Source organism: Callorhinchus milii, unplaced genomic scaffold, assembly GCF_018977255.1.
Source record: "Callorhinchus milii isolate IMCB2004 unplaced genomic scaffold, IMCB_Cmil_1.0 Scaffold11, whole genome shotgun sequence".
Lineage (NCBI taxonomy): Eukaryota > Metazoa > Chordata > Chondrichthyes > Chimaeriformes > Callorhinchidae > Callorhinchus > Callorhinchus milii.
This window is the reverse complement of record NW_024704752.1, coordinates 4830242-4850522: the sequence shown is the minus strand read 5'-3', so window position 1 is coordinate 4850522 and position 20281 is coordinate 4830242. Positions and strand designations below refer to the sequence as shown.

At 44.2% G+C, this 20281-nt stretch overlaps 2 protein-coding genes across 2 annotated transcripts; both read left to right on the top strand.

The window, feature by feature from the left end:
- The first annotated feature begins 546 nt into the window (after nucleotides 1-546).
- LOC103184451 (sarcoplasmic/endoplasmic reticulum calcium ATPase regulator DWORF-like) lies at nucleotides 547-1570 on the top strand. Its single transcript, XM_042339367.1, has 3 exons — nucleotides 547-694; nucleotides 1205-1306; nucleotides 1404-1570. Exons 1-2 carry the CDS (start codon nucleotides 682-684, stop codon nucleotides 1285-1287), a joined length of 96 nt encoding a protein of 31 aa, XP_042195301.1. The 5' UTR covers nucleotides 547-681; the 3' UTR covers nucleotides 1288-1306; nucleotides 1404-1570.
- A 17238-nt stretch (nucleotides 1571-18808) lies between these two features.
- On the top strand, nucleotides 18809-19971 carry agtr1a (angiotensin II receptor, type 1a). The gene has a single exon (XM_007902452.2). The coding sequence runs from the start codon at nucleotides 18809-18811 to the stop codon at nucleotides 19883-19885; it is 1077 nt and encodes a 358-aa protein (XP_007900643.2). The 3' UTR covers nucleotides 19886-19971.
- Nucleotides 19972-20281: the final 310 nt, after the last annotated feature.

The following is a 20281-nucleotide window of genomic DNA, read 5'->3' as shown; positions in this document are numbered from 1 at the left end:
GCACTTCACAGAATATATTCTAAAGTAGATTGACTGTGTATTTTGCAAGTGAAACATGGCAGCCAAATGCACACAGCAGCATCCTGTAAACAGTCATGGATTCAGTGAGCACAATTTTTATTTTATTTATTTTTGAGTGATTATTACCCCCAGAAAGTGATCCTAACAATCGACTGACAACCAGATTCCTACTTACTGCTAGGTAAACAGAGATGTGTGGAGTAGGGAAACTTGCCCAGAGATGTGTGGAGTAGGGAAACTTGCCCAGAGATACGTGGAGTAGGGAAACTTCCATTCCCAGCCAGTTTCACCCTGGCTGGGAATGGAACTCAGGTCCTCTCACTTTCGAGGTGAGCACGCTAACAACTACGCCACGGGAGTCCAATGTGATAGGTAACGTGTAAAGTGAGTGATGTGTAAAGTGTCCAATGGTATGTAATGAACCTGTTGACTGTGACGGAGAGAGTTACAGCAAACAGCTGGTCAGGAATGTTTTCGGTCGAATTCAACTAATGGGAGTGAGCAGACCTAATCTTGCTCATTTAAAAAAAAGCAAACAGCTGGTCAGGTGGCTGTTTAGCATTTGTCAATGAGCGGAGTGATTGTATTTAAATCAGTTTGGGCAGAGGGCTGGAAGAGAGCTAGACAAGGTTGAGAGCTTCATGTAGATGGTGTTTGACAATGGATTATTTCCGTGAGTATGGATGGGCTCTGTGTGAGACACTAGGCACATTCCTTTCCTCCTCTGATATTCAATCTTTACACATAACAAAGAGATTCACAAACTTCTTGTAGTTTGTTCATTGATATTTGTAAAATAATCTAATTATAACAGTTTATCTTTAGGTTTAATATGCATATCAACCTAATTCAAAAGCTGCTGAGTCAATGATCAGTGTTATTTTTGACCAAGTGCTTCCTAGATATCATAATGCTGATATCAAACTGGGCACTGTGGTTCTCTGGATTTCTGATAAATAATGGAATTGGATTTTTAAGATTGCTCATTAATTCTGTTGTTCATGTTTTATTATTGACTAATCAAGGAGTATGCACTTTTAGGAGGCCAATGATTGCAGACTTAATGATTTAGAACCAAAAACATTCCCTTTAATTCACAATTTGGGATGTCCTCTCAATGCGAAAGGTGCTATACAAATGTAATGTGTTGTTGTTTCATTCCTCTTTGCCGCTGTGTTTCCAGAGGAGCGTTTTGTGGTTCCCACTCTGGTGTTGGCGGGCTGGATATTGGGCTGCGCCATCGTGGTCTACTATGTCTTCTCCTGAGCACAGAAGTATGGGGCAGGTAAAAGCAGCTCTTGCAGATCATTTTACAACATTTCTCTTAAATGTTACAATGAATTGAACTTGACACTTTATAACATCACGTGAATTTCCTGCAGGGTCTGAAAGGCGGCTGGAGCCATATTCCGGGAATCCATGTGGGTCTGTAGCAGCTTCCTGGGCCAGCCTCAGATTGTAAATATGCTTTGTAGATTAATGAAGTGCAATGTGTTATTGATCCTGTAGAAAACAGCATGGAGATGTTTATTAAAATGTATTTATTATACAGTGTCTTTTACGGTTCTTCTATAGCCATAGAAACAGACTGATTGTGTGTATGTGCTGTATATAATGACTGATTGTGTGTGTTTGCTGTCTATAATGACTAATTGTGTGTGTGTGTGTGTGTTGTATATAATGACTGATTGCGTGCGTCTGCTGTATGTAATGACTGATTGCGTGCGTCTGCTGTATGTAACGACGGATTGCGTGCGTCTGCTGTATGTAACGACGGATTGCGTGCGTCTGCTGTATGTAACGACGGATTGCGTGCGTCTGCTGTATGTAACGACGGATTGCGTGCGTCTGCTGTATGTAACGACGGATTGCGTGCGTCTGCTGTATGTAACGACCGATTGCGTGCGTCTGCTGTATGTAACGACGGATTGCGTGCGTCTGCTGTATGTAACGACGGATTGCGTGCGTCTGCTGTATGTAACGACGGATTGCGTGCGTCTGCTGTATGTAACGACGGATTGCGTGCGTCTGCTGTATGTAACGACGGATTGCGTGCGTCTGCTGTATGTAACGACGGATTGCGTGCGTCTGCTGTATGTAACGACGGATTGCGTGCGTCTGCTGTATGTAACGACGGATTGCGTGCGTCTGCTGTATGTAACGACGGATTGCGTGCGTCTGCTGTATGTAACGACGGATTGCGTGCGTCTGCTGTATGTAACGACGGATTGCGTGCGTCTGCTGTATGTAACGACGGATTGCGTGCGTCTGCTGTATGTAACGACGGATTGCGTGCGTCTGCTGTATGTAACGACGGATTGCGTGCGTCTGCTGTATGTAACGACGGATTGCGTGCGTCTGCTGTATGTAACGACGGATTGCGTGCGTCTGCTGTATGTAACGACGGATTGCGTGCGTCTGCTGTATGTAACGACGGATTGCGTGCGTCTGCTGTATGTAACGACGGATTGCGTGCGTCTGCTGTATGTAACGACGGATTGCGTGCGTCTGCTGTATGTAACGACGGATTGCGTGCGTCTGCTGTATGTAACGACGGATTGCGTGCGTCTGCTGTATGTAACGACGGATTGCGTGCGTCTGCTGTATGTAACGACGGATTGCGTGCGTCTGCTGTATGTAACGACGATTGCGTGCGTCTGCTGTATGTAACGACGGATTGCGTGCGTCTGCTGTATGTAACGACGGATTGCGTGCGTCTGCTGTATGTAACGACGGATTGCGTGCGTCTGCTGTATGTAACGACGGATTGCGTGCGTCTGCTGTATGTAACGACCGATTGCGTGTCTGTGTTGCATGCCATACAGTTTGTCAAATTCAGATGTGCTGAATGCAGTATTAGTGCATACTATTTATTTCTCCCAACATGAAGGGCACTATAAAAATGTAATTTGTTGTTCTATTTAATACATAAAGTAAGATACCTCAATAAATGTACCTCTTTTGGTTGCCCTCTTAGCCACTATATAAATGTAATTTTGCATTGTATTTCTGGGTCAGAAAGCTGTGTGTTTGAGTTGCACACGAAGGCAGGAGCTCACAGTCCAGGTTGGAGGGGCTGTATTTTGACAATAAATTATGTTTCCAGCTGTCTGTTCAGCTGAATGTTAACTCTCACCTGAGTCAGAGGTTGTAAGTTGAAGCCCCATCTTGGGACTTGGAACTTGAAGTCTTTGCTGACGAGGTGCTTTGTGTCACACGCAGAGCCCATACTCACTGTTTGCTGTTCAGGTGGACGTTAAAGATCTCATGACATCATTCGAAAAAAGAAGAGAGTTTCTCTCTCCTGGTGTCCTGGCCAACAATCCCCTGAAATAAAATTAGTCGCTCACTTCATGGCTGTTTGTGGACATTGCTCAAATTGGCCATCACATTCAGTCACAAAATACAATTGCACCACTTTACAGTATATCAAAGCGGAATTTGGGGTTGATAAAACATTGTAATTTGCAGAGGAGAGAGGAGGTGAGCAGAATTGCAGGGGGAAAAATGTGTTTTTAAAAAAAAATGGGAAAAATAACAAGAAGACAGGGAAGGTCTATTACACTGCTTGTACTGTATATGTCTGGATACCTCCTGCAGTCTGTTACTATCCAACTCACTGTTTACTACGTTTCCAAGTTTGAGTCATCTGTAAACTTTAAAATTTGGCTCTCCATATCCAAGTCCAGGCCATTAGTATATATTAAAAATAGCAGTGATCCCAATACCAGCCCTTGAGGGACACCATTATATAACTCTTTCCTGTCTGAAAAACAACCTTTCACTACGGCTCTCTGCTTTCTGTCTCCCAGCCAATCTTGGATCCATGCTGCTACTGTTCCCTTAATCCCATGGGGTGTTGAGCAGCAATGGAAGATTTTTAAGCACGAGACAGAAAAGGTGCAGGAGAATGTGCCCTTGTATAGTGAACACTAACTTTATAGATTAAGTTGTGAGTTCATGAGCTGAAATATCATTAGTTATCAAGGTTGATATAATGCTGGATGTTTGTAGACTATGTTTGTAATGATGGATGCTGCTCCCGACATTGATTGAGTTTCACTAAATCTTATTCCATATTTTTGGGATTCTGCCTATGTTTGTTCTGCCAGGGCCTTGATACGGTCACACGCCAACCGATGGAGAGTATTTCAGTCAGGGAACCACTCAGCTGGGGCTCCTTTGGATCTGTGCTGATCAGGGGACATATTATTGTTTGGAAATGGAATATTCCCATGTGTTTGTAAACTAAAATTGCATTAAGTCGTTTCAGGTCACTCTTTTTTGACCTTTCTGCTCAAACTCATGCTTTCCCAGGATCTTGAGCCAGAGTAATTCTTAACGCCCCCTCAGTTATCTCTTCCTCCTTCACTCTACAAGCTTTTAAAACTCCACCTTGTGTCCAAGAACAGCTTCCCCTCAATTAACTGCTTTCCTCTCTTGCTTATTGTAATCCACGCTGTATTTCCGCAGGAGCCTAAACAGCCAGAGACCACCATCACATCCAGGTTCGATATGCCAAACCTCTGCTCGCCAGATTCCCAGGTCATCACTACATAAGCTGCAGACTATCTGCAGCTCATGTCCTCTCAAGCATCAGTGTTGAACCTGAAACCACTGTGCACGATAATTTATAAAGATTTTGGTCAAGACCCAGGAACAGAGACGACTATCTTGTTTAACAAATAACTTGTCCTGTAGTTCAGAGGATAGAGCACTTGCCTTGTAAGCGAGAGACCTGGGTTCTATTCCTGGCAAATGTTGGGCAAGTTTCCTTACTCCAATGCCTCTGTTAACCTAGCAGTAAATAGGAACCCTGTTGTTAGTCGGTTGGTGGATTGCTTTTGTGGAGGTAATAATTCCTTCAAAAAAAATAATAAATTGGTCACTTCAATCCATGACTTTTTATGGGACATGCTGTGTGCAATTGCCTGCCATGTTTTGCCCACAAAATATACATTCAATTCACTTTACAATACATTCTGTGAAGCGCTTTGAGATGTATTATTATGTTTTTATTATTATAGTCTATTATAAAGACTATAATAGATATTTACATATTATTAAATAAGAAAACCCTATAATTAAATTACATTGTATAATTACATAAATTATTATCTGTAACTATAGATAGGTTAACATCAAAATTGTTTTCTTGTTTTCTCACCATACCTATATCAACAATACAGATTTCATAAGCGTCTCCTACCCTTTTCTCAACTGACTCCCCAACACATCGAGTTCATGATCTTCATTCTCACTGTTAAAATCCTCCATGGTTTTTAAAACTAAAGAAATTTTCGCCCACAAAATACACAGTCACTACACTTTGCAGTATATTCTGTGAAGCGCTGTGAGACATATCAACGATGTGATAAGGCCCTATATCAAATGCAAGGATTATTTATTGTGGTCTCAACCCACCCTACCTCTGTGACCTCCTACAACCTATCCCACCAGGCTGCTCCATTTGCTCATCGAACACTGACGTGCTTCATGTCCTCTGACTGATATGCCCCACCATCAGTGGGCAAACTTTCAGCCATTCTGCCAGTGCTCTCTGGAACTCCATCCCAGAGTCCCTCCGACTCACCCCCTCCCCATCTTTAACACTTACCTTAAGATAGGGTGACCATGTGTCATCGATTTCCGTGGACAGTCCTGATTGAGGTATTGTGTTCCTGGTCAAATTGCCTCGTCTTAAATTCAGCAACAGATTAGGCAAGAACAATAACATTCTAAAATAGAGAGAAACACAACCATTAATCCAACAAGCTTCCTCATATTGCCAGCATCAGGAATTGTGGTGAGGTCATTTTTTAAAATATGTCTGCGGATTTAGTTTACAAAATATGGTCACCAACTGAAGACTATTCTTTTTAGATTTATAGAAACAGGCATTCGGCCCATCCGGTTCAGCTGGTGTTTATGCTCCACATGAATGCCTATCCCAGGTTCTATCCCTAGTCCCAAATCTTGGCTTTTCCCCCATGTTTCTCAACTTTATTGTCTCTTAACCGTGTGTTCAGTCTTTTTGTGAATGTGCGCAAAGTTGCTATCCCAACAACTGACTGTGGCAGAGGATACCACATTCCCCCAAAAATTTGACTGCGGTAATCCTTTGGTCACCCGTCCCCCCAGTTCGGGTTCCCGGTCGACTCTGTGGAATCTTTGAGACGAGCTCCAGAAAAGTGAAAGTTGCCATTTAAATGTAAGTTGTTTGTTGTTCTTGCTGACTGAGAGAGCATCTGGGGTGAATGAGCTGCTAATCTAAAGATCGCCTGGCTATTTGAAAAGAGAAGGGAATTTCTCTTTCCCAGTGTCTTGTCCAACAATTTCCCCAAATAAAATTAATCACTCACTTTGTGGCTGTTTGGCTGCTGAGTGCATCCAAAACATACAGGCTTTTCACGTTAGTTTCTAGAATGGGAGTTACCATCTGTTTATTTGACATAATGGAGAGCACGAAAGCCAGCTCGCCATTTCTAATAGTTATTGTTAAATCTAAATTCAAATATAAATCAATCCTAAACTAATAATAAACTTGTTTAATTATAAAAGGACAGCAGCATTATAAATAGACGGTGTCTACCAACATGTAAAATCCAATTTTAATTCCCATTCCTGAGACAGGAAATAACTCACTTGTGATTTCAAGGATAAACACTAGAAATAAATGTCAGATCCTCTTCTTAATCAAGTAACAAGTGATAAAAAAGCATGAGTGCTCTGGGCAAAATATTATATCTCCTATCCTTCGCAAACAAAATACAATGGATAATAAACCAAGCTCAGAAAAGTGCTCTAACAGGATACTGTCAGCCAAACGATATAAAGCAACATGAAAAGTGCTGTATAATTGCAATTTGTTGCTGTTGTTTTTGGATTGCGGTGTTTAAAAGGGAATTAACTAACCTCTGGGAGACATAAGTGGGGTATCCTTAGAGCTGAGCAGGCTTCGAGTTGGCATGCTTGGCAACAGAATGTCAATCAAGTCCAGCCTCTGTGGCCGTCTTGGGAGTCCTGTTCCTAAGCCAGAAAGCCTCAGTCTTGGCTGACCAAGAAAAAATATCCAGCAGCCAAACTGAGGCTCTCCTGTTTACTTCCCATCAGCGCCTTCTCAGACCTCATCGATCTGCAAGGATACTCATTTCACCTCATGGAGCCGGGATGTCTTGTGCGACTCCTCCCAACTGTCCTTCAAACCCAATACCCAGGCTCTCTCTCTCTATCTCTTGGTATTGCATCACGTTCGACACATTGCCCACCTCCACAACTACCTCTCCCCATGGGCAGACGAGACCCTCATTCATACCTTCATTTTTCTTGGCCAGCCAGGGGTCTGACACATGCAGAAACCCGTCACCATGCTAAAGGGTCTCCAAACCAAACTGAGAATTTCATGCATCCTACTTGCACAGTGTGACCCAAAAGTTGTGATGCCATTACAATCTCTAACAGTATTAAATAAATGATATTGTTTTAATATATAATAGGGTAGATATCATGACTTTTTGGTCACCCTATCCATGTAAACTCCTGAGATATTTATTGCAATTGAATGTGTATTCTCTCCCTGGAGGGATGCACTCTGCTTAGCTAATTGCAAATAGAGCCATGGCTTGGGGACCCCAGGGGATAATAATAAAAGCAATTGGGGTAACTGTTGGAGTCTTACCAGCTAAAACTGCATAGCTTGCCATCGACAGCACTGTCTGGCAAGCTTTCCCACTGCTTTTACCTTATCTGCATCTGCTCTCTGCAACTCCAACCCATGATCCCTCTGATTCCCTCCCTCCTTCACATCATTCAAAGTTTATCTGAAGACCTACCTCTTTGACTGAGCTTCTGGTCATCTTTCCCCTTGCCCCCCAGCCACACTCCTGCCCCCACTCTTTCCCCCCCCCCCCCAACACTTCAGATGCCCAGTTGAGCGCTTTAGCGCTTTGAGACATCCAACCAACATGAAAAGCACTGTATATGTGTAACTTGTATTGTAATCTGGCTCTGCTTCACTGGCTCCCCATCCCCCAGCGGATCGTATTCAAATCTCACCACACACTTGCCCCAAGGAATCCACCCACCATTGGCAGGCGAGCTTTCAGCCATTCTATTTCCACACTCTGGAACTTCATCCTGGAGTCCTTCTGCCTCGCTCCCTTCCTCAACATCTTCAAAACACAGCTAAAAACCTCAGTCTTTAATAATCGCCCTTTAAGACCTTTTGCACATGATCTCCCAGTCAGCCTGTGAAGCGATTTGAGACAATCCTCCCCCACCCCTGATGTGAAAGGAGCTGTATAAATTTAAATAAAAAAATATTGTTCTATAATTCTGCTGATAAATAGGGTTAAATATAAAGAAAGGAAACAGAGATTCAAGGGATTAGAGAAAGATTAATTGGTCTGATCATCACTGGCAGTCCATCCATCAAATGCTAACATCTTATCTTAGGAAAAGCTCTAAGGGAGGATGGCTTGAGAATGACAAACTGTGCTAAATATAATCAGTTTTCTGTGAAAGTTGATTAGAGATAAGACAATCAGAGGTACACAACCTTGCTCTTTACTCTTCTAGAAATAAATCCCTTAGCGATTGGGCCTTTTTGAAACTGTCTTTATATAATATATATCAATTTGAAGACAATTCAGGATTGTGTTTGTTTTCTGCTGGATGTGCTTAGAATAGATTCTGTCCTTGACTGATTGAGTTATGGTATTGGTGTGAGAGCAGATTTCTCAGACACATGAGTTTTATTACCATGCAGTCCATACCCTGCGGTGAACAAGGTAACAACCCTGCTCTTTGCTCACGCTCGAGACCTTGTAAGGTAATTGTAAAGAGGCACAAATAACAAATTGAGCCAGTAACAGTGAACCAAACATGGTGACTTTCATACAAACAACCAGGTCTCACGCTTCACATCTTGCGATGCAGTCAGGATTCCCTGCAGTCCTAAACATTCCACACTATCATTCTGAGGAGGTAGAGCATGTGCCAGAGCCAATGTCAAGAGGTTTTAGCATCCAGTGTTTCACTCTCTATCATCTTCTGACTCCAATATCATTAACTGTTTACAGCTGATTTACAACAAGGCGAATGCTAGGAATATGGATCTCAGTAATAATGGTTACATGTTTCGCCCAGTTCTGACGAAGGGTTTGGAACCGAAATGTTGACTCACTTTCTTTTCTCCATAGATGCTGCCTGATCTGCTGAGTGTTCCCAGCGACTTCTGTTTTTGTTTCACTTTTCAATATATTTTGTGAAGCGCTTTGAGACGACTCAATGCCGTGATAAGGCACTATATCAAATGCAAGGATTATTATTAATATTCGATGAACATTGAAAGACAAAAAGATGGCAAAATATGACAGCAAAATATAAAACATTCTTTTCCCTTCCAACCATTGCGATGAGGCTTGATAAGAATGGAGCCAACACTCAGTGTTCCTCTGGCTAGAGCTCAGTATCTAGAGGAGCCTGTGCCAGGAAATCCACCTTTGTCCTGATGCCATTTATCAACTAAAGAAAGACAAGAGTCTGGGCACAGCCTGACTCACGCAGATTAATGGATCAATCGCTTTGCCTTCATCTCTTAGTGAATAGGTAGCCTTACCCAGCTGGTCTTGGCCATGGGAACATGCAACACATAGCCCCCAACACACAGCACCCATCAATCTACAATATAAAGTAAGGATGTGTTTCTCCAGTGATATAGACAGCTGCGCACAGCTCATTTTGAATACTAGGTTCAGTGTTGGGTACCCAATCTGAGAAATGATTTGCTTTGTCTTTGTGAGGCATGATCTAGCCCAGTCTGGGAGGATAGCCCCAATTACCCCAGGGTGGTAAATCAGTGACAAGGCGCAGAAACTTAAACCATCAGGGAGGTTAGAAGAAACCTTTTGACACAGAACCTGGAATGCATTGCTATGTGTGGCTACCAAAGTGAAGTGATTAACAGGGCTTAAACAAATGTGAAAAGGGATAGTGTAAACGAGCAGGGAATTTGGCTTAGAGCAGAGAGCTCTAGTGGATGTCAGTGCAAACTTCCCTCTGGGCTCTCATTACTAAAGGTTTTGTGACCCAGGAATTATATTTGATGTAGTAGAGACTTCAGCACCTGGATCAATGAGAGTACTTACCTTGCCTGGAGAGGGGGCGTTTTTACAGCACCATATAATTACAATTTCCGTAGGCTGGAGCGGTGCTGTCTCTGTTCTCGGTGCCTGTGATTTGCTGAGAGCATCTGCTATCAACTGTAGCTGTTTACAGCTCGTAGATGGTACTTAGCAGCAATGTAATAGCACCAGAATAACAATCAAATTACCTGAAGTTCGGCAAGGCTGAGACCAGCTCTGAAAGGCCAGTTGGCAATAAAACTTCATGAAGCAATTACAAGAATGATCGCACTGGTACTGTATATCCTGTTTACCCAGAACAATAAACAGCTACACCTCACTGCAAACCGTTGTAAAATAACCTAGGATTTTACTCAGATGTTACCGGAGATTGCTGAGTGGTTTGGGTTTCGAGCGGAGATTGGACGAACTGGGAGTTTTTCCGCTGGATCAAAGAGATTTGAGGCGTGACCTGATCGAGGTCTTTAAAATCATGAGGGGTTTTGATAGAGTCAATAAAGAGAAATTGTTTCCACTGGTCGGGGAGTCAATCACCAGAGGGCATCAATTTAAACTCGTTAGTAAACCAGGGGGAGAGCACACATTCCATTCCAACAATCTATCTCTGCAATTTCCTTGAGTAGGTGGGATGCATGGAATTCTCAGTTTGGTTTGGCGACTATTAAGCACAGTGATGGGTTTTTGTATGTATCAGACACCTGGCTGACCAAAAATAAAATGGGGTGAGTGGCCAATGGATTTGAGTGAATGTGGGATGAGGAGGGGGGTATAAACTGGGATAAACGTGGGATACTCCACATAATCGTGGTTTAATGATAAATCACAAGGAGAACAGATGGAGAACAGTCACAGAGATTCATAATGAGTATTAAAGCCTTTGCTTGCTTATGATAATAATAATCCTTGCATTTGATATAATGCCTTATCACGTCTTCGAGATATCTCAAAGCGCTTCACAGAATACACTGCAAAGTGAACTGATGATATTTTGTGGGCAAAATGCAGCAGCCAATTGCGCACAGTAGCGTCCTACAAACAGTCGTGGATTCAAGTGACTAATTTATTATCATCATTTCTTTTGGAAGGAATTATTACTCCCAGAAAAACGATTGCCAAAGGACTAACAACCGGGTTTTTATTTACTGCTAGGTAAACAAAGGCATGTGGAGTAAGGAAACTTGCTCAACATTTCACCCTGCCGGGAATCAAACCCAGATCTCTTGCTTGTGAGGCGAGTGCTCTAACCCCTAAGCTACAGGACTTATATAATTAATGTATAAAATGCACAAATGAATCAATTTGACTGTAACTGAAAGATGCATCACTGCTTTCAGCGTGAGCGATAACTGGGTTAACGGGGATGTTGCTGGAGTCATGCAGAGCAGAAGGCTGTATTTGTTAATGATTTCCGTTAGTCTCGGAACTTAATTAATGAGGAAAATGCTTATTACAAACAAACACAAGAGTCATCATCCAAATCACTGGAGACCAGCAGCCAGTCAGAATGTAGAAACCCAGAATATCACAACAGGAAACAAGACTGAAAAGCTCTCTGTGATGCTGGCTGACACACAGTCAATCTTGGGAGTGCAGACTCAAAGGGCAAGCTGGCCTCATCTCTACCTGACCCTATTGCTGTCAGGCTGAGTATAAAATGAGCTGCACATGTACGTACAGCCTGCACACAGTTTGTGTTATCCACTTGCTCCACAACTTCCCTGCCTGAAGAATCCACAAGCCACCAGTGAGCGAGCGAGCGAGCGAGCCAGTCAACACCAGTCACACGATTCCCTTCAGGTGAGCTGTTTCATCTCTTCTTTGAAAGTTTAAATCACTTATTTTGATATGTGAGGAGCCCTGTAGTGTATTGGTTAGAGCACTTGCTTTGCAAAGTGAGAGGACCTGGGATGAAACCCAAGACAAGTTTGATTCTTGACAAGTCTCTGAAATCTCAGTCCGTCAACTGCGTGATTTATCCAGCTCCTTTCATATAAGCAGCTCAGTCTCTGACCAGCCCATCTCCCCTGATGCTGAGCAATCTCTTTAGTAATTTTTGATGCACATTGTTTTAGTTCAGTGGTGTGAAGCTTATGTAGGTGTCTACACGAGGTATATGCATGGTGTCCTGTAGCTTAGTGGTTAGAGCATCGCCTCACAAGCGAGAGGATCTGGGTTCAATTCCTGGACTGGGTGAAATATTGGGTAAGTTTCCTTACTCTACATGCCTCAGTTTACCTAGCAGTAAGCAGAAACCCAATTGCTACTCGATTTTTCCCGGGGTAATAATCTCTTCAATATTAAACTATTTTTAAAAAAAAATTTGGTCACTTAACCCATGACTTTTTTTAAGACACTGCTGTGCGCAATTGACTGCCGCGTTTCGCCCACAAAAATATAGTCAATTAACTTTACAGTATATTCTGTGAAGCACTTTGTGTCGTCTCAAACTCTCCGCTCCACCATCGGAAGTCTCGCTTTCAGACACTATTCCCTGAAACTCTGGATCAGTCTCCCTCAATCCCTCCGCCTTGCCCCTACTCTCCCCCTTTTCAAGTTCTGCCTGAAAACCTTCCTCTTCGGCTGTGCTTACAGCCATATTCCCCCCACTCCCACCCCCCTAGCTCGGAGTCAGGCTCTACCATTGTTAAGCGCTCTGAGACACTACCCAGCATGGAGGGCACAAGTTGTTGTTGTTGTCTCGAAGACATAATAAGGCACTATATCAAATGCAAGGATTATTTATTATGATTATTATAAGTTTCCATACTCTACCCACCTAGCAGTAAATAGGAACCCAGTCAGTCGAATGGCTGAATTGTTCTTCGGGTGTAATAATCCCTTCAAAAAATAAATGCATTGGTAATTAAATCACTCAATCCACTACTGTTTGTGGGATATTTCTGTGCACAATTGTCTGTCAGTCAGTTTACAATTTATTCCGTGAAACACTTTGAGATGACTCAATGACGTGATAAGGCGCTATATCAAATTATTATTTTTCAGGATCATTATTATTAATAAAGAAATGGGAGATACATTTCTCCCCATGAAACCCACAGCCCTGATCAGGCCTTTTGTAACTGAAACTACTCATTCTCGTTTTCAGTGAACTTCAACTCCAAACAACCAAGTCACTTTGTGATTCCTTTCATTCTTAAACTTTTTATTTTTCATTTTTCAAAATAAACACAGAATCATCAAAAGTGATGACAGTGCGTTCCAGACCTTTGACAAGGAAGGGCAAGTTGGAAATGGGACGATAATTTGTAAGGTTGAATATGTCAAGGGTGTTTCTTTTCAGGTGCAAAATACACAGTCTATTCATCTATTCACTTTACACTCTATTCTGTAAAGCGCTTTGAGACGTCTCGAAGACGTGATAAGGATGCAAGGATTATTATTATTATTATGACAACGTTTTTTAGGGAGGAACACAGCCTGAGGAGAGCGACTGGTTGACTGTGTCGGCCAGCAGCGGGGAGAGGGGGTTGTGGGGAGGTTGTGGAGTTGAGTGACCAGTAACTGGGTGGGGAGGGGTTTGAGGCAGCAAATGATGGGCTTCATCTGGGAGATGGTGGTTGAGAGGGATTCGGGAGTAATTGGGGCAAAGGAGTGTAGGGAGGGGGATGTGGTTGGTGTCGTGTTGGAAGGAGGGGTGGTGTTGATGGTCTGGGGGTGTGTGTGAAAGGGCACTAGGGGAGGAAGATGAAATCTAGGAGCTCTTCACACTTCCCACAAATATACAGTCAATTCACTTTACAATATATTCTGTGAAGCACTTTGGGACGTCTAGAAGACGTGAAAAGCGCTATATCAAATGCAAGGATTATTATTATTATTGGCGTTTGAAGTGAGGATGGAGGCAGTTGGGGGGGGCTTGCGCGGAGGAAGTGATGGATGGTGGAGAACAGCGCCTTTGGGTTGTTTTTGGCCTCCAAAATGGTTTGGGGTGTAAGCAGTTTGGGTCTGTGAGAGAGGGGCAATGTGCGGAGGTGCTCGAGCCACAGCTGGTGGTGAATTTTGAGGCCAGATTTGTGCCATCTGCACTCGAGCATCCAGGTTTGCATTTTGAGGAAGCGGAGGTGACTGTTATACCAGGGGGAGTGGGGAGGTTTGGAGATATCCCTGGATTTCAGGGAGGGCAAGGGAGTTAAGGGTCACAGGAGGCAGCCGTTTAGCAGCTTGATGGCTGCATTAGGATCACTGCCAGGGAAGGGAGATGAGGAAATGGTGTGAGATAGCCTTGTCTGTGATGGACAGGTAGGAGATATCAAGGCCGTGAGTGATAAGGAGGTCAAGGGGATGGCCACGGTTGTGGGTTGGGCAGCTTATTTGGAGAAAGAGCTTTATTCCTGAATAAATGGGGCTGACTTTGTACGGACTTATTATTAGTTCACTTGGGAGCCGCACTCATTTGGCTGCTCATTTTGTCAGCATTTATCGTTTCAGAGCGAAAGCACTGACCACCGGGTGGCTGTTAGTGAAAAATGCAAAATACTCCAGATGCTGCAAATCTGAAACAAAAACAGGAGTTGCTGGGAAACACTCATCAGAGGAGTCAATCATTTTGGATCCCATTTAATGTTGAGTGTGTTCAAGGCAGTACAGAATTTGGCCACCAGGAGTCACTTGGACACAGACCGTTGTCTCTCAGACTCTCAGCTGCCGGGGGTATGAGACTCAGACTGGATTCACATCTCATCAGAAAATGTTGCAACGAGCAGGTTCTTATTGTTAGAACATAATAATAATCCTTGCATTCGATATAGCGCCTTATCACGTCTTCGAAACGTCTCAAAGCGCTTCACAGAATAGACTGTAAAGTGAATTGACTACATTTTGTGGGCGAATCGCGGCAGCCGATTGCGCACAGCAGCGTCCCACAAACAGCCGTGGATTGAAGTGACCAAATTATTATTGTTTTTTTTTCTTGAGGGATTATTATCAAGCATGTGGAGTAAGGAAACGTGCCCAAGGTTTCGCCCTGCCGGGAATCAAACCCAGGTCTCTCGCTTGTGAGGCAAGTGCTCTAACAACTGAGCTACAGGACTGCACATAAGAATTTGCTGGCGAAAGAATACTGAGGTCCATCCCATTCGCCTTCCACCATCCTGACATGTCGTATCCCAAACCATACACTGTATCCCGAGATATTATTGTCTAACAGAAATCTGTCTAATTTGTTTTTCAAAGAAACAACACTTTCTCCCTCCACCGTCTCCCCGTGGACACTGTTCCATACAGTTATACTCGCTGACTGAAGTAGCGTTTCCATAGATTTGTTCTCGGTCCTATTAAATTCTTACACACCTCTCTAAGATTCTCTTTGAGAAGTCTCTTTTTGAGGCATAACAACAACAACAAAGTTTAATTTGTACAGCGCCTTTCCGTTGGGAGGACTTCCCAAAGCGTTGGACAGACAGAGTTAAAGACAGATAGAGACAGACACAGCTTGTCCAATTGTTGCTCGTAGCTCATTCCTTTAACACTGGGGATCAGTTCTGACCTGTCTCTGGGGCCGGCCTGACCCGAGCAGGACACACTACACCAACAACTTGCATTTATATAGCACCCCTCACACAGGGTAGCATCTCAGAGCGCTTGATCGTGGCAAAGCATGACACCGAGATGGGTGGGGGGGGTTGGGGGGAGAAGGTGACCGTAGGCACGGCAAAGAGGAAAGTATTCAGGCACGACCTGAAGATGGGAAAGGAAGGGGCAGGGCGGAGGGATAGAGGAAGAGCGTTCCAGAGTTGCGGGGCGCAGTGGCTGAAAGTGCGGCCGCCAATGGTGGAACGGGGGGGCACGAAGGACATGCAGAAGGCCGGAGAGAGCCTTCAGGTTTAGCCTGATGCAAGCTGGACTCCAGGTGTACGTGCAGACTTGAATTTTACTGACTTCACTCCCAGATCTGTGTGGAAGTGATGTATGTTCCAGTACACTTGCAGGAAGCACATCACACTCACCCCTGGAGTCCGCTCTCAGCACCATGGCTACTATTGGGACAATGGACGTCCAGTGATCAGAAGATTCATTAAGGAATTCTGTAAGAAACCAGCGCACTTTACACTCCCCCCACCCATTATTTGAAACAACAACAACAACTGTAGGTAGTGTCCCAGAGCACTGGGTTGAGGGAGAGATTTGGGCACTGGCCTACTCCATGTCCCCCTCCCTACCAGCTCCACTATCGGAGGTCAGACCTTCAGCCTTTCTGCCCCCATCCTCTGGAACTCCATCCCGAATCCCTCTGGCTAGCCCCCTCCCTTGCTTCTCCCAAGACCCATCTCAAGACCTTCTTCGTTGATGGTGCATTCGGTCATCCTCCCACCCCCACCCCTACTTTCCACCCCTCTTGTCTCCAAACCCCAGCTCAGGTGCAAACTGTCCAACACTTTGGCATGTCCTCCCGATGTGAAAGGTGCTAAATAAATATAATTTGTTGTTGTTTGGAGAGTTGATGTCCTAGTCTCAATACAGTTATTGAGTGTTGATGATTATAAAGCAGTTATACTGGGATTATAGCAATAGCAGCGACAACAAATTGCATTTATACAGCAAGGCAGGGTCTCGTGGGTAGTGGAGTGGGGTGTGAGCAGGTCCGAGAGATAGGGAGATGCCAGGGAGTAGAGCAATGATTAAGCACAAGTAGCAAATATCAGGAAATTCCCCACTAGAGGAAATAGCAGCCGCACATCGCAAAGGTGTGGAGTGTGGTCAGGCTGGGACAAGCTTAGTTAACTGAGGAAATGCTGTGAAAGACCTGTTACCTTCACATACTCGTCGCCAGCTCAGCTCCACCTATACACCGGCTGTTAGTGTGCTATTTAGTCAGCTGTTGCTCACTGGGCTTTCGCACACATCCACCCAGCAATCAACTAAATCTTCTCACATCATTCAGCCGCTCAACCGTGCCCAGAAACCTTCTCTTATTGCTTTGAGTGCAACTCACGCATGTACACTGACACCTGGAGCTTCACAAACAAAGCAAATAATATTTAGTAGCAAACCGAGGGGCTGGACACAGACAGTTGCACAGACAGACAGTTGGACAGTCAGACAGACAGACAAACAGATGGACAGACAGACAAACGAACAGACATTCGGAAAGATAGACAGGCCCCATGATAGTCACAATCTGGGATGTGAGAGGGGGTGGTGGGCGGTTGATGATTTTTTTTTGTGTTAGTTTGAGAAGTGAGAGAGGTCATTATCTTTGTACATCTTAACAAGATGGACAGAGGCAGAGCACAACATGGGGATTTACGCAGATTGTACAGCACGGAAACAGGCCACTCGGCCCAACCAGTCCGTGCCGGTGTTTATGTGCCACACCAGTCTCCCTTCTATTACCCTCTTGCTAATGTGAAGGTCTAGCTTTCTCTTGAATGTATCTATAGTATTTGATTCAACCACCGCTTCAGGCAGCGAGTTGCACAATCTCACCACTCTCTGTGTGAAGTAATTCCTTCTAAATGTTCTTTTAGACCCCCTTCAGTCGTTAGCTTATAGCTGTGTCCCTGGTTGCAGACTCCCCAACCAGTGCAAATAGCCTGTTATGTTAACCTTATTAAACGATTTTATAATGTTAAACACCTCTATCTGGTCCCCCCAAAATATCTCTTCTCTAGTGAAAAAAGGCCTAACCTATATAGTCTCTCCTGATAACAGAAACCTACCAATCCTGGTACTATCCTTGTTTATTTTTCCTGCTGAAGTGAATTACTTCACGTTTCCTACATTAAATTTCATTTGCCATCTGTCTGCCCATTTTGCAAGCCCTGTATGGGGAGACAACACAGCTCGTCCCCCAAATGAAGCTTTCTACTCTAATCCCATTCCCTTCTCAGTCCGCATTATGCCTGAGCTACAAACTGACCTACTGTAGAGTTGCATTTAGCTGAAGTAGCCAATAGGGTTTCTGGAGATGTCAGCCCAAAGCAGCTCTTCCTCATCAAGTGTTGTTCCTTGCATTTAAACACAATAATTCAGTCTCTGAGATCAGACCATGATCTACCTGAGCCTAGTGCTGCTTAAGAGCATCCTACCCTTCATTGTCTAATCAGCCGACATGTTTGACTGCTGGATTTACTGTGCCTGGGAGTGTGTGCTTGGGAACTTGGCTGGAGTGTTTAATTGATTTGCAGAGAGGAATTTGCACAATGTGGACGCCTCAGGGTGTGGCTGGAAAATTAAATATAGATTTCTGTCCCTCAACATGTGTGGGAATGCAGACTGTGGGATATCTGTCACACACCCCAGGTCTCTGTCAGACACTCCAGGTCACACAACCTGTGTCTCTCTCACACAATTTGTGTCAGTGTCACACACCAGGTGTCTGAAGAAGTGGTCACTGTCCCACCCCACAAGGTTTCTCCTCCCACCCCCACCCGGTCAAGCACCCTGAGATGCTACCCTGCTAGTTGCATATAAATGCAAGTTGTTGTTATTGAACCTGCCCTCTCATCTTGCGTTGGGACATTGGATCCTGCTGCATTAAAGGAAAGAGAGAGCTTAATGCTGCAATTAAAGAGTCTGTCATTTACACCATATCTTCTCCACTTGCAGGTGCTGGCATAAGTTGGCTCTAAGTGACCAAAAGGCGCTAGCACCGGACAGGAGCGACCAAGCTTGCAGTCAGGATGGAGCACAACCTGCTGAATGATTCCATGGGGAATGCCTCACAGGGAGAAGCCCAGAGCTGTGTGCTGGGTGGGAGACATGATTACATATTCCTCCTGATCCCCATCACATACAGTGTGATCTTTGTGGTGGGCGTCATCGGAAACGGCCTGGTTGTGATTGTCATTTATTGCTACCTGAAGGTGATCACCGTGGCTAACATCTTCTTGCTGAACCTGGCACTAGCTGACCTGATCTTCATCATCACCTTGCCTGTGTGGGCAGCCTATACCGCCATGGGCTACCACTGGCCATTCGGGGGCTTCCTCTGCAAAATGTGCTCCACATTTGTCCTCATCAACATGAATGCAAGCATATTCCTGGTCACATGTCTCAGTATTGACCGCTATCTAGCCATTGTCCACCCTATGAGATCCCGGTCAAAACGTACCTTAATCCAAGCTCGTGTGGTTTGTACTGTGGTGTGGCTTCTGGCTGCAGTAACCAGCCTGCCCAACACCTTCCTCCGAGATACCGTCTCCTACGAGAGCTGGAATAAAACGATCTGTGCTTTCCAATACCCGGAACGCCACAAGGAGCAGTGGATATTCGGGATGGCTTTGTTAAAAATCCTTCTGGGCTTTTTGATTCCTTCGTTCATTATCCTGACGTGTTACTTCCTAATCTTGCGGAGTCTGATGCAGGCCTATCACATCACACGGAGCAAGCAGACCAATAATGAAGCCTTCAAGGTGATACTAGCCGTTGTCATAATGTTTCTCTTCTGCTGGCTTCCCTACCAGATCATCACTTTCTTCGACGTACTTTTCCGGTTAAACGTGATCCAAAATTGCTATTTTTCTGAAATGATTGACTCTTCCATCCCCTTCACCATCTGCCTAGCTTACTCCAACAGTTGTCTGAACCCCATTCTCTATGGATTTGTCGGCCACAATTTCAGAGAGAAGCTTTTCCTCCTTCTGAGGTGTTTGCCCCCCGGGATTAAATCCCATTCGAGTTTAACCATCAAAATGAGTAACCTGTCCTCCCGTACCGTTGAGTCGATGAGCCTGACAGCCAGGAACCACTTGCCTTGAATTAAACTGCCCCAACTCACAGGATGCTGTTTTTTGCACATCACAGAGGTTTGGGTGAGGAAGATCTCTCAGCCCATTTGATCTCATCCCCTGTCATTGCCCTATGTATAAAATACTTCTTGGTGTCTGTCCTAAACTTGCCCTTGACCAGCTGAACTCTGCCATCTAGTCTTGAGGCTGTGTCTCATCAAAAGTATGGTGGCAACAGCTAGTCTTTCAGTACAGTCACTGGATGAATTCATCTGTCAGAAATTTAGATCCATCAATATAACACTACCTAAACAGTGAGGTTCTAAAATGTCTCTTGCCTCAGTGTAATTACAGGACAGTGCATCATCCAATATGCTGGAACGTGTATTCAAACATTAATATTCAGAAATGTTATGCTTAAATTAA

Bases quoted from the DNA above. Each gene is read 5' to 3' on its own strand.
- agtr1a (XM_007902452.2), top strand. From the start codon at position 18,809: ATGGAGCACAACCTGCTGAATGATTCCATGGGGAATGCCTCACAGGGA.